The 14,608-nt window shown below is 41.4% G+C and overlaps 1 protein-coding gene across 1 annotated transcript in view; it reads right to left on the bottom strand.

Moving 5' to 3' along the window:
* The window catches only part of LOC134077510 (NACHT, LRR and PYD domains-containing protein 3-like), a 16,342-nt gene extending 10,890 nt beyond the window's left edge, over positions 1–5,452 (bottom strand). The window contains exons 1-3 of the mRNA XM_062533205.1: positions 5,405–5,452; positions 1,668–1,807; positions 803–916 (exon numbers count right to left, since the gene is read on the bottom strand). Coding sequence (XP_062389189.1) covers positions 803–916; positions 1,668–1,783 — 230 coding nt within the window. The 5' untranslated portion in view covers positions 1,784–1,807; positions 5,405–5,452. The remainder of the gene's footprint in view (positions 1–802; positions 917–1,667; positions 1,808–5,404) is intronic.
* Positions 5,453–14,608: the final 9,156 nt, after the last annotated feature.

Below are 14,608 nucleotides of genomic sequence, written 5' to 3'. Positions count from 1 at the left end.
TGCCCAGGTAATAGTCTCGTTCGATTTTGCTCCGGCTCCGAAGATATATTTAGAAAAAAATGTAGACGTCTCGGTCACTTTTTTGGAGGACGTGCTCACTGACACCCTTCATCTACAGCAACTGTGCTAAGCTAAAGCTAAAATCGCTGCTCCCAAAGCAGGAGAATGCCCGGACGGATTTTAACCATTTTTTTTTCACTGTTCTAACTCTGGGGGTGACCGAGACTAGCTTAATTTCATTTTTGGGTGGCGTAATTCCTTTAAATTTACTTATCTTAACTCATCTTATTTCTTGTGTGTGTGTGTGTGTGTGTGTGTGTGTGTGTGTGTGTGTGTGTGTGTGTGTGTGTGCGTGTGTGTAACATTTCTAAATGGCGTGTAGCCTATAAAAACTACGTAAGGGATAATGTATAGAACGCCGGTCATTATCGGAAAATAATTCCCGACAGGACGGACAGAACCCCGACGCGCAGCGGAGGGGTTTTGCTTCGTCCTGAAGGGAATTATTTTCAGATAATGACCGGCGTTCTATACATTATCGCGCTTTTTATATGGCTACTTGCCAAAACGAGAAAATCAACTTATCTCAATGTGTCTTTAGCAATGACTTGGCTACCGTTTCGTGGCTTCCGCAACAACTAGCGGAGTGAACCCGTTGCCATTGGCAGCGGTCATTATACCTTCGGAGCGGTCAATATGCAGATATAACGGACCGGTAGAACGTTGAGAGGCCCATTCAAAGTGAATGGGAGCTCCCTCAACATTCTAGAGAGCCATATAATAAAGACTGATAACTACTCACTCTAGACCTGATGGAACTGGTTCACTGCTGAAGAAGGGCATATTACCCTTGGACTGATCACTCTTCATGGACACACAGCTGGGCACTGGAGATGGAGGTCTGTGTATCTGTGGGCTGGTTACATAAGGAGACACAAGAAACTTATTAACATCAACTCACTGAGTAAATAAGCTATATGTTGTTGTATTATTAAAACACACATGTCTACATTGTGTTCATCCTTAGAGGAGCAGGTTACAACTTTCACTTTGACACTGATGAGAAGCTATGAGTTCTTCAATTTACTTATCTTAACTCATCTTATTTCTTAAATGTGTGTGCGTGTGCGTGTGCGTGTGCGGCTAATATAAGCTGGATGTCATATGCCACACAAATTATCATCACAGACATTTTTTTGTTAGAATAGCGAGGCTCTCAGAATATAGTTTGTGTGTTTGTCTGTACAGAATCTAAGCAATAAAATGGCACATTACATTTCAATGAAAACATAGCAGATGGAGTTTGCCACTTCTAGCATTTTGGTGGGGAACTGCAGCACTACACACACACACACACACACACACACACACACACACACACACACACACACACACACACACAAACACAAAACTACAAAAGATTCACAGCAGTGGAGGCAACTTGCAGTGATGGTATTATCAGTCTAATGTCCACTATTGCTGTTGAATTCTCTTTCAACTGCTGCTTCCATGAACATTTGGATTCATTTGTGCAGTTTACAAGTTTACTGCCAACACAGACAGGCACCAAATGATTCCAAACACAGACAATGAGGCACCAATGCACCAGAGAACAGAGAGGGTGTGGGGGCAGCTATGATGTGTACTGCATCTGTGGATTCACTTACCCTCCACCAGAGTGTGTTGCTTTGCTGCTTTGTTGCACACAGCTGTGTGCTGCAGACTCTGGTCTGGGTGTTTTACTGGGACCTGCAGCCTCCTCTCTCTCCTGAGAGACACTCATCCTAGCAGCAGTGGGAGAGGCTCTCTGGGAATGGACATGAGACATATGCAGCTTTACCTCTTGTTTCATGTGTCACCGCATACTGTAGATTATAGCTGTAGCTAAACATGAACCGCTATCTTTGTTTTTAGCACTCGGATAAGATGAAGAAACACAACAAATATGATGAAAGAATATCAACAACATGAAGTAAAATACAAACACAAATATAAACAAACTTATAAACAAAACAGTTGAAGATGGTGTTCTAACTGAAGCCACAGCAACAGAAACATATGCAATATTGGACAGATGTGTCCAGGACTTTAGAGGGTAGGCTGTTATGATGGAGCCCTCTCAGAGGCCCCTTAATGTCAAGGCAGTGTGTTTAAGATTATGTCTTAATGTATAAGGGATCAAGGCAGTGTGTTTAAACTGATGTCTTAATGTATAAGGGATCAAGGCAGTGTGTTTAAACTGATGTCTTAATGTGTAAGGGATCAAGGCAGTGTGTTTAAACTGATGTCTTAATGTGTAAGGGATCAAGGCAGTGTGTTTCAACTGATGTGTTAATGTATAAGGGATCAAGGCAGTGTGTTTAAACTGATGTCTTAATGTGTAAGGGATCAAGGCAGTGTGTTTAAACTGATGTCTTAATGTGTAAGGGATCAAGGCAGTGTGTTTCAACTGATGTGTTAATGTACTGTATAAGGGATCAAGGCAGTGTGTTTAAACTGATGTGTTAATGTGTAAGAGATCAAGGCAGTGTGTTTAAACTGATGTGTTAATGTGTAAGGGATCAAGGCAGTGTGTTTAAACTGATGTGTTAATGTGTAAGAGATCAAGGCAGTGTGTTTAAACTGATGTGTTAATGTGTAAGGGATCAAGGCAGTGTGTTTAAACTGATGTGTTAATGTGTAAGGGATCAAGGCAGTGTGTTTCAACTGATGTGTTAATGTATAAGGGATCAAGGAAGTGTGTTTAAACTGATGTGTTATTCATTATTCTACTCAGTGCAGATGGAGGTCTTTGGCATCATAGGCAGGTCAGGATTAAGCGTACGGTCATCATAGGCCCGGGGGGTCAGAGGTCAAGGTCAGGGACTGACTGCTCCAGGACCCGAAAACCATGTTAGCCCCACTGACTGCTCCAGGCCCCTAAAACCATGTTAGCCCCACTGACTGATCCAGGACCCTAAAACCATGTTAGCCCCATTGACTGATCCAGGACCCCAAAATCATATTAGCCACATCAGTCTCACTGACTGCTCCAGGATTTATCTCCTTGTCCACACACCTGCTTGCCTCCTACAGTATGTGTCTGCGACTAACACGACAATAGTACAATGTATATTTTAGGACATCCTCAGATGTCAGAAATCAGATGAGAAGGCATCAGGTCTCAGGAAAACCAATGTTGAGTTATGGAATTACACATTTATTTCTCAGACATCAGATGAAAAGAAATCATGTCAGACAGAGAGTCAGACAAAAAAGTATCAGGAGAAAAGTTAAAAGTCAGAGTCAGGCTTCAGATATCAGACGACAGGGAGTCAGGTCTCAGGAAAAACGCTGTCAGAACGATCGGAGTCAGGTCTCAGGAAAAACGCTGTCAGAACGATCGGAGTCAGGTCTCAGGAAAAACGCTGTCAGAAATAGTGGAGTCAGACAAAAAAGTCTCTGAAATGACTTGAACTGAAACTGAACCTGAAGGTGAAGGTGAAACTGAAGCGAGTCAGGAAGACAGCTGTTTCTGTTAACTTCTTTCTTTCCTAAAATCTCAGGTATGCCACATACTGTATAATTGTTGAAAAATATTCTTTTGTGCGACAGTGTTTGTCTTTTCTTGTGCGACAGTGTTTGTCGCGCAGCACTCTGTTGCAACTGTCCTGAGGCAGAGGAGCTGTGATGCGCCTGGCTCGTTCCATGCCTGAATTCTTTCTTCTCTAAAATCTCAGAGCAATAAAGCAACACAAATTCCATCCATCATTTAATACACAACACAGAGTGATCGAGGGAGGGAAGAGATGACCTTTGTTACACTGGGTCACTTTTGCATTCCCAGCAAAAAGTTTTGTGTTCCCTCGCAATACTTTTTGTGTTCCCTCGCAATACTTTTTGTGTTCCCTCGCAACAACTTGTATGTGTTCCTTAGCATATTTTTTCATTCCTGTCAACTTGAGCTCCATGCATTAGCCTACTATACAGGTTTACTTGGACTGCATTTCAGCTAAAACTCATCTCATGGATAATCTGGACATTCTTAAGTTTTACTTAAACCTGGGGCTCATGTACACTCCCTGTAGAGAACTGGCTGGGCTTGTTCTGTCTCAGTAAGTTAAATTGTGTTCATACCATCAAGAGCAAAGCAACTCCCCATTCGTCTTAGCACTGCCACTTAGATAAATGAGTCTGCTGATCTTTTTTTTATTCTACTTATTTACCCCTCATCCTTTATTTGGCCAGACAAGTCTCATTGAGATCTGTACAGCAAATGTACAATAATATAACACTAAACTGATGCCCACCTGTATGGTGCATATTATATATATATATACTTATATATACTTTATATATATATATAAAGTTTTGAGCTTGTCTAGTATAAATGTTTTTTAAATTTCCAGTCAGGTGCTCCGTGTAGTGAACTGGCTAGACTGGTTCACTCACAAGGAAACTCTCTGGAGCAAAGCTATTTGATCTCATCATGAATATGCATTCCTGTCATATACACCCTGAGGAAAGGAACATTTCCTGTGTGTGTGTGTGTGTGTGTGTGTGTATGTGTGTGTGTGTGTTTGTGTGTGCGTGCGTGTGGGCATGCTTGAATGTCTGTTTGTGTTTTTATGTGCGTGTGTGCACACCTGTGTTTGATGTGCGTGTCTATGGTTTAATATCTGCATAGTGTAATATATGTGGCCCACACTGTGATCCCAACATACAGGCCAACACACATGCATACAGCAATATATTATATATGTGACCCACACAGTAATCACAACATACAGGCCAACACACATGCATACAGTAGTATCATATCTGTGACCCACACTGTGATCACAACATACAGGCCAACACACATGCATACAGTAGTATCATATCTGTGTGACCCACAGTGTGATCACAACATACAGGCCAACACACAGGCATACAGCAATATAATATATGTGTGACCCACACAGTAATCACAACATACAGGCCAACACACATGCATATATACAGTAGTATCATAATATATCTGTGACCCACACTGTGATCACAACATACAGGCCAACACACATGCATCGTATACCATCTTGTTGGCCTTTACCTTTGGGTACAGCACATATTTGCTGTGGCAATGTTTCAACAACCTTACGCAACAGTACAACATTTATTGTAGGCCAAAATGTGACTGTTCAGTTGATGTATCGTAGACTAATTCTGAATAGGGCAGTCTTAAAATATGAATAGCAGTTTAAGCTAAGAGATAATAGCAATCTCAATACTCATACATGTCCATATATACCTGATATTATTAGGGGGGCCATAAATAGAACTACATACAAACATTACATTCACATGTTATGTACAAATACCCCCAAACATCAAGAGAAATGTAACAATCACTGCAAACAACTCATATGTAAACAAAAGAACTTACTGTACAGTGTTGAGTTTTATTCTCTTGTCATTTCCTTGAGTCTCAGACGCTCCCTGTAAAGAACTGGCTGGGCTTGTTCTGTATCAGCATATTAAGGTGTGTTCATACCATCATGAGCAGGTAAGTAGCGTCTGACTAGACCAATAGGGATGGCTGCATATCAAGAGCAAAACAACTCATCATGAATGTTCAACTCTTTCCTCCCCATTCATTTATGCCTCTTGTAGTTATAGCTATACAGCATAAGCTGTATGAATGAAAATAACACTGCTGCCAGAATCCAGGTCTCACTCTTCCGCTCTCTTGGTCATCCCTCTAACTTAAAGGGACACTTCACCAATTAGCATTAAGCATTGTATTTTTAGAAAACCAGTCATGTTTTTGAATGGTCGTGCATCATTCCCTCAATTTGCCTTGAGATGGGAGAAATACGGATTTCAATGTCGAACTTCCTGCTTTCAATGATGTAAAAATCATCATTTTACATCATTGACAGCAGGAAGTCCTATTTATGGGTGTCATTGAAATCCGTATTTCTCCCATCTCAAGGCAAACTGAGGGAATGATGCACGACCATTCAAAAACATGACTGGTTTTCTAAAGATACAAAGCTTAATGCTAATCTGTGAAGTGCCCCTTTAATGTCCATAGAGTGTGTGTACGGCTTGGTCAGCCCTCTATCTTAATGTCCATAGAGTGTGTGTACGGCTTGGTCAGCCCTCTATCTTAAAGGGATAATCCGGAGTGAAATGCACTTTAGATAAATTTTTCGGACTATTGGGAGTACATACGTTGAGTTGACACCAAAATCATGTCTTTTGGATGTATTTTGAGAAAGTTCGAGCTCACGTTTTTAGCCAAAACTCATTAGCCTGGAAGTGACGCGGGCATGTCCTTTCGCCGCTACAAAACACTATTTTTATACCTCTTCTACTGTTCCAAACAACACTACACTTACGTGGTAGTGAGTAGAGGATCCCTAAAGCCAAACCGAAGTATCCCCACGTCTTTATGTGGTCGGATAGAGAGTCCAGAATGAATTTAATCGAGTCCGTACCTTTCCGGAAATGTTAATAAAGTGTTGTTAAAGCGTTGTCAGCTGCAGCTGCGACATTTCCGGAAAGGTACTGACTCGATTAAATTTATTCTGGACTCTCTATCCGACCACATAAAGACGTGGGGATACTTCGGTTTGGCTTTAGGGACCCTCTACTCACTACCACGTAAGTGCCCGCGTCACTTCCAGGCTAACGAGTTTTGGCTAAAAACGGTGGGCTCGAACTTTCTCAAAATACATCCGAATGACATGATTTTGGTGTCAACTCAACGTATGGACTCCCAATAGTCCGAAAAATTGCTCTAAAGTGCATTTCACTCCGGATTATCCCTTTAATGTCCATAGAGTGTGTGTACGGCTTGGTCATTCCAGTCCAAATTCATAGCGCATATGTCTTGTGCTTTTGTGTGTATGCATGTATGTGTATGTTAGTGTTTATAGAGCATATGTCTTGTGCTTTTGTGTGTATGCATGTATGTGTATGTTAGTGTTTATAGAGCATATGTCTTGTGCTTTTGTGTGTATGTACATGTGTATGTTAGTGTTTATAGAGCATATGTCTTGTGCTTCTGTGTGTATGCATGTACATGTGTATGTTAGTGTGTTGAGGAGCATATGTCTTGTGCTTCTGTGTATATGCATCAGGGTTCGTACAGGTGCTTGAAATCCTTAAAAATGCTTGGATTTTAATGTGGTGTTTTCAAGGTTTGAAAAATGCTTGGATTTTGGGTAAAGTGCTTGTGAATGCTTGAAAGTGCTAGGCCTACATATTTCTCGGCAGTCTGACTCAATAGACCAATTATTAAATAAAGGAAAATAAAATTAAATTGCTGTATAATAGGCCGCTGACAATGACGACGGGTTTGGTGCTTCTTTCATTGAATATCACTCCGCAAGCCTTGTCCGTTCTCTAGTGGATTTCATTGAAAGTGAAAGCAGACGTGTGTTGATGAATGTTTGATGCAAGTTCAATGTGTGTGGTGAACTATTTATTTCTTAGCAGAAGCCATGAAACGGTAAAGCTCAAATTATTTATTTAAAAGACATCATTTATTAAGTTGTTGGCTTTGCCACGCGTTCGCGTCCACTTTGACGTGTCTGGATTTTGCGCTAATGACTCTCGTGATGGCGATATTGACTTTTAATTTCTGCGCGTGTAAACTAGTCTAGGCTACTGTGCTTGAAGTTAGCTGTGACAGACTAGCCTACTGGTTTTCACCGTTTTAGCCACAAAACCTGTCTACCTTATATTAGGTCTACTAAATTGTTTAGTTAACAGCTTGTCACGGAGGTGAACGCGTATTTCCAGCCGTTCACCTCTGTGCGCCCCATGTCATTCAAAACATATTTCGGGATAGCCATCTCACTTTGAGAACACGTATGTACTTTATGCTAAGAAATTAACACGTTGGCATGCTTGGTAAACATCAGTCTTGCACATAATATTGAGCTGATTTTTTTGTGGAAATGGCCTACTGAAGCATTTTGCTGAGATGAAAAAAGTCGCCTATTTAAAGGCACGGTCTGAATTTTAATCCTAGCTCTCCATTTAATTTGTGCACTTGAACAACTAGTGATATAGCCTTTAACAGAGAGGTGTAGGACATGTTACTTTGGAAGGAGAGGGAGTGGTGCAATTTGATTTTCTATGGAACTTAAATATCATCAAGCAACCTCTTCAAACAGCATCAATATCAATAGGCCTATGGTTCACTATATTGTACAGGGGCAGGCTATATGTTATCAAGTAGGCCTATGCTAAAAAATGTGGTCAAAATTATAACTTTATGTTGGTTTAAGTGAAAACAAAACATGTTATGAGCTGAAAATCTATGGTTCTACATCATTGTTGGCAAAATGATCATGATAGCCTACATATTTCAGCCATATCTGGTTTAGTCTTGAGTAGGCCTAGGCTACTTTGCTATAAATGAGTTATAGACTTATATATATTGTAGTATGTTATAATGTTTGAAATATATGTATCACAGTTTATCAATAGTTCTTATAAAAGCCATCTGATGTCATCATTTAAGGGGTTATTTTTCAAAAAAATTCTCCTGGGGGTGTTGGGTATATTTTCCTCTTTTTTTGTCCTTTGCCAATCACACTCCTGAAATATGGCGTGAATCAATCTATGCTGTTCAACATCATCGAGTGCTGTCAGTAAGAGAACAAGGAAACTTGACATGACATAGACCAAATAGAGCAACAGCAAACACTAATGAAATGGGGCACACTCATTTTCAATGCCCCATTCAGTTAACCCAAAGCCATTTGAGTTAACCTAATGATAGCTGCTGGTTCTGTATTCGGCTTAGGTTGTATCAAATTTTCTGGATCTTTGTCCTACAGTGACCTCAAACAACAGGGCTTTGGATTTGTTCACGCTCGATTTCGGTACTGGAAAACTTGTCTTGAAAGTCCTTAAAAAGTGCTTGAATTTGGCCATGAAAAAGGTGTACGAACCCTGATGCATGTACATGTGTATGTTAGCGTGTTTATAGAGCATATGTCTTGTGCTTCTGTGCATATTCCTTCCATCTATCTTGTTATGGCCTCGTCCCAAGCAATTTTGGTTTTAAAAAAACATACCATAGCACTGGATATACAGTATTATTTAATCTAAAATCATAATGTCTTTCATTTGTCTGTGTTTCAAAATGAATGCCAGTTGAAGTTTGTGTTTCATTTTTGAATGTAACAGAATAAAATGGCTGTTGACTTTGCAGAGCTTATAACAATGTGACTTTGCAGTGCTTTTCTAATTGACTACCAACAGTATACAAAAAGAGGGGAAACTGAAATTGACTCTCCACATTGGTGTGCCTTTGAATTTTCTCTGTTTGCCACTAGGGGGACTCTGCAGCACTCTCTACACTGGCATGCCTTTGCAGTTTTCCCCACTAGGGGCACTCTTCAGCACTCTCTACACTCTCTTCACTGTCATGCCTTTGCAGTTTGCAGTTCTCCCCACTAGGGGCACTCTTCAACACTCTCTACACTGGCATGCCATTGCACTTTGCAGTTCTCCCCACTAGGGGCACTCATCAGCACTCTCTACACTGGCATGCCTTTGCAGTTTGCAGTTCTCCCCACTAGGGGCACTCTTCAGCACTTTACCGTTCTCCCCTCTAGGGGCACTCTTCAGCACTCTCTACACTGCCATGCCTTTGCGTTTTGCAGTTCTCCCCACTAGGGGAAGTCTTCAGCACTCTCTACACTGCCATGCCTTTGCATTTTGCAGTTCTCCCCACTAGGGGCACTCTTCAGCACTCTCTACACTGGCATGCCTTTGCAGTTCTCCCCACTAGGGGCACTCTTCAGCACTCTCTACACTGGCATGCCTTTGCAGTTTGCAGTTCTCCACTAGGGGCACTCTTCAGCACTCTCTACACTGCCTTTGCAGTTGCAGTTCTCCCCACTAGGGGGACTCTTTAACACTCTCTACACTGGCATGCATTTGCAGTTGCAGTTCTCCACTAGGGGCACTCTTCAACACTCTTTACACTGCCATGCCTTTGCAGTTTGCAGTTCTCCCCACTAGGGGCACTCTTCAGCACTCTCTACACTGGCATGCCTTTGCAGTCTGCAGTTCTCTCCACTAGGGGCACTCTTCAGCACTCTCTACACTGGCATGCATTTGTTTGCAGTTCTCCCCTTAAAGTGTTTCTTATGTACAAGGATGCAGCAACAGAAGACAAAAATAATCAAGACAAACAGACATGAGTATTCCAATGTGCTTCACATAAACCAAAGGTTTTCAGTGCTCCTCTGGTGGTATTCTAAATGTAGTTTCAACATTATGATTGACACATTATCACACTTTTCTTTATTAAGTGGTGGTAGTGAGGTTACTTCCTACTACAGAACACAAAAAGTTGCTAGGTTGTTAATCGCCTATAGAGGGCTGCACAGACAAGGACCATTTCTCATGTTATGAGGTAATGTGCCATCAAATGATTTTGGATATTAGGAAGTTATGTTTAGGTAACTCTAAAGGATGCCTCTAATAAGTGTATTGTCTTGACCCTTTAGCCACGTGTGGTCTCCCTCATGTTAAGTCACCAAAATATTTTCTATGGAGGATTATTTTCAGAAAGAGTCAGACCAGGGGCCCGTTGCACAAAAGCAGAATTAAGACATCCGGGATAAGTTACTGAGCCGCGATCACTGAATCCTAAACAAGAGCATACCGGCTGAATTGGTTGCACAAAGACCAATCCAGGATGAGCAGACACGGATTCATCAAGCCAGGTGTAAGTTATTCGGTGCATGTGCGCATTCTCGTTTCTCCCCAAATAACTCGCGGTTGGAATAAAAAAGACGCGAAAAATAGCGTCTTGCACACAAAGTGAACAACCGCTTTTGATATAGACTAACAACGAGGTAAAGTTTTACTTTTTTGGATGGGGGATCATGATTATTTCTGTTACATAGCGGGAGTAGGTGTGGCAGATCAACTGAATGCAAATGTACGTATGCACCCACGTGTGAGAGCTTCCTTGTCTCGGCACGCAACGTCATTAAGGAAGCGCTTTGCCAACGCAAAGATGCACAAAGTATCTTAATTTGTCTTAAAAGCCGAATTAGTTGAAAACACCTTCGAAAAATGTCCCCTCCACTTCCAATCAACTACTAGCCTACAGCAGCCTATTCATCAAACATCTGTCAAAAAAGAAGCAAACAACGAGTAGGCTATGTTATTAATTATAAGGCCACCATAATTTAAATGACATCCATATGGTATTAGGCAGACATTCTGCTGTGTTTTGCGAGTAAATGCATGTAGCAAATAATATATAAATGGAATCTACAGCTCTTTAAAAAAAATCACGTGGAGGTCTCATTTGAATGACAGCTAGCTGAACCAATCAGATAATGTAATTACCATTAGAATCAACTTATCTTGGATGTTAGCCTGGTCAGGAGCAGGCTAGCTCCACAGAATAAATCGCCATGGTAACTTATACCATAAGATATCCTGCTGCCCCCTATCCGGGGGCCTATTGCACAAAACTAGGATAAGGGATTAACCCGGGATATCTTGGTTATCCTGGCTCAATTTATCCGTGATCCAGTTGCACAAAAGCGGGATAGGGGGCTGCAGGATATGTTATGGTATAAGTTACCATGGCGATTTATTCTGTGGAGCTAGCCTGCTCCTGACCAGGCTCACAGCCAAGATAAGTTGATTCTAATGGTAATTACATTATCTGATTGGTTCAGCTAGCTGTCATTCAAATGAGACCTCCACGTGATTTTTTTTTAAAGAGCTGTAGATTCCATTTATATATTATTTGCAACATGCATTTACTCGCAAAACACAGCAGAATGTCTGCCTAATACCATATGGATGTCATTTAAATTATGGTGGCCTTATAATTAATAACATAGCCTACTCGTTGTTTGCTTCTTTTTTGACAGATGTTTGATGAATAGGCTGCTGTAGTAGTTGATTGGAAGTGGAGGGGACATTATTCGAAGGTGTTTTGAACTAATTCGGCTATTAAGGCAAATTACTTTGTGCATCTTTGCGGTGGCAAAACGCTTCCTAATGACGTTGCGTGCCGAGACAAGGAAGCTCTCACACACGTGGGTGCATACGTAAATTTGCATTCAATTGATCTGCCACACCTACTCCCGCTATGTAACAGAAATAATCATGATCCCCCATCCAAAAAAGTAAAACTTTACCTCGTTGTTAGTCTATATCAAAAGCGGTTGTTTACTTTGTGTGCAAGACGCTATTTTTCGCGTCTTTTTTATTCCAACCGCGAGTTATTGGGGGAGAAACGAGAACGCGCACATACACCGGATAACTTACACCTGGCTTGATGAATCCGTGTCTGCTCATCCTGGATTGGTCTTTGTGCAACCAATTCAGCCGGTATGCTCTTGTTTAGGATTCAGTGATCGCGGCTCAGTAACTTATCCCGGATGTCTTAATTCTGCTTTTGTGCAACGGGCCCCAGCTTTTGTGCAACTGGATCACGGATAAATTGAGCCAGGATAACCAAGATATCCCGGGTTAATCCCTTATCCTAGTTTTGTGCAATAGGCCCCAGAGTCTCTGGTGTCACTGCTGCTGGGATCCCCTAAGAGCATGATTCCATGTTGACCACTAGATGGCACAATCCCACAGACTGAAGAGTTGGGATGGGGAAGTGAGATCGGACTGATGTTATCACTCACGTGGCCTAACAACCAGAGGGGTATTTCACAAAAGCAGAATTAAGACATCCAAGATAATCGATAAAGCCAGGTTTGACATAGCGTTCTCTAGTCATCCTTGCTAAACTCGTTTCACTAACGCCAATCCAGGATGAACAGGAGCGTCTATGTCAAGCCAGGTGTAAGTTATTCGGGATGTGTGCGCGTTCTCCCCAGCAAACAATTAACGTTCTGCTAACTTTCACTAACGTTAGCTTTTGGTTCCCCTATGGTTCGTTTTTCAGCAACCTACTAATAACGTTTAGAGAACGTTATCTCCAGGTTGTCAAAACAAATAACGTTCCCCTAACGTTTTTACAACTAAAGAAAAAAACGTTATATTCTGGTTGAATCCCAGCAAGCAAATAACGTTAGCCGCTGGTTCTCCTGTGGTTAGTTTATCAGTAACCTTCTAATACCCTGGAGAGAACGTTAGCTCCAGGTTATCAAAGTTTCCCGAACGTTATTACAACTAAAGAAAAAAACGTTATATTCTGGTTGCATTTCTCTTTTCACACAACGTTGCTACTTAGTTGTTTTTAGGTATCTTATTTGTATAACCATATCGGTATTCTCTGGTTATGTGCGTGGGGTTGATTGATGAAAATCGCCCCAGAGTTTCTATGAGTTTCCAATTGAACACGGCCAGCAGCCACACTGCAAAGTCGGAATAATTTGTTGCAAAATCGACATATAGCCCTATTCTATTCTTCCCCCCTCTGTTGGATTGATATTCGGCCGACCAGCCAGCCCGTCAGCTAAAGGGGCCAGCGAAGCTAGGTTGAGAAACTTCCATCTCGCGTCCGTAAGTGGGGTGTTGGTGTTTTAGCAGACTCAACCTCGCTAACTTTAAGACATTTGGATAACACAGAGATAAAGTTACTCACGTAGGCTGGCTGTATGGTAGCGATCACATTCTTCACATGCACTTGTTCCATTAAGTCCAACAGGCTTTTAAAAAACACTGTACAGGGTAAACCGGGTGGAAGAGCTAGCTAGCCATAGTCCCAGGCAGGCACACAACGATTTCATGCTAACTAATCTGACGAATAGTTTTGGATTAATCCATAATCGATTAGAATGGCACCTGAAATGCATTCATGTTTTTAAAGCTTTATTTGTTATGAAAATATGATGATGAGGACTCCAATGAATTCTTTCTCAAACGTTGAGACTGCATCTTAAACAGCACAATGTTCGGGGGAGAATTGTTTTATATTAACACGTAGTCCAAGTTATAGCTATGTTACTGTGCTGTTCACTCAGCCTATCCCACAATTCCCAGTCCCAATTTAAAACAAAATAAACCAAAATCCATCATAATTCTGAACCGAGGACTTTTAATGGCATACGATGCAATAAAAACAGCCTGTTTTGAATGTTGAAACAGTGTGTTAGGCTAGCGCCTGCTCTGCTTATGTTTTGATCTGACTAATCGTTTATTATAGGAAAAGACACCGTAGACAAGAAAGTATTAGACCTAACCGCATTTAAATACTTAGCTGACACTTAAAAATGGTAACAAGCCGTATTCGTCGCAGTTCAGCAAGCAGCTAATGGTAAGTGAATTTACATGCGCGTGATAGCCTATAATGTCATTGCCTTAGTCATCAGAGACGTTCGCTCTCCCAGGTTGCAGATAGGCTGTCGCCGCAGACGGCGAGTGTACAGCGGAGCCATGCCTCGATGTCGCGATAATTCTACATATTTTTTCCCCCTTTACACTTTGTTGCTGGGAGGTTAGGGGAACGTTAATGCAACCAAATATAGTAAAGTTCCCTAAAGGGTAGGAGAACGTTCTGCTAACCAAAATAAACAACCAGAAAAAAACGTTGTATTTTCGTCAAGAAAACTTTCCTGGGGAACCTTGTGGCAACTTTCGCAACTTTCAGGCAACGTTTTCCTAACCAGGAAAAAAACGTTCTAAAAACGTT

The sequence above is a fragment of the Sardina pilchardus genome, chromosome 1, assembly GCF_963854185.1.
Source record: "Sardina pilchardus chromosome 1, fSarPil1.1, whole genome shotgun sequence".
NCBI lineage: Eukaryota > Metazoa > Chordata > Actinopteri > Clupeiformes > Clupeidae > Sardina > Sardina pilchardus.
This window is presented reverse-complemented; position numbering and strand designations above follow the sequence as displayed.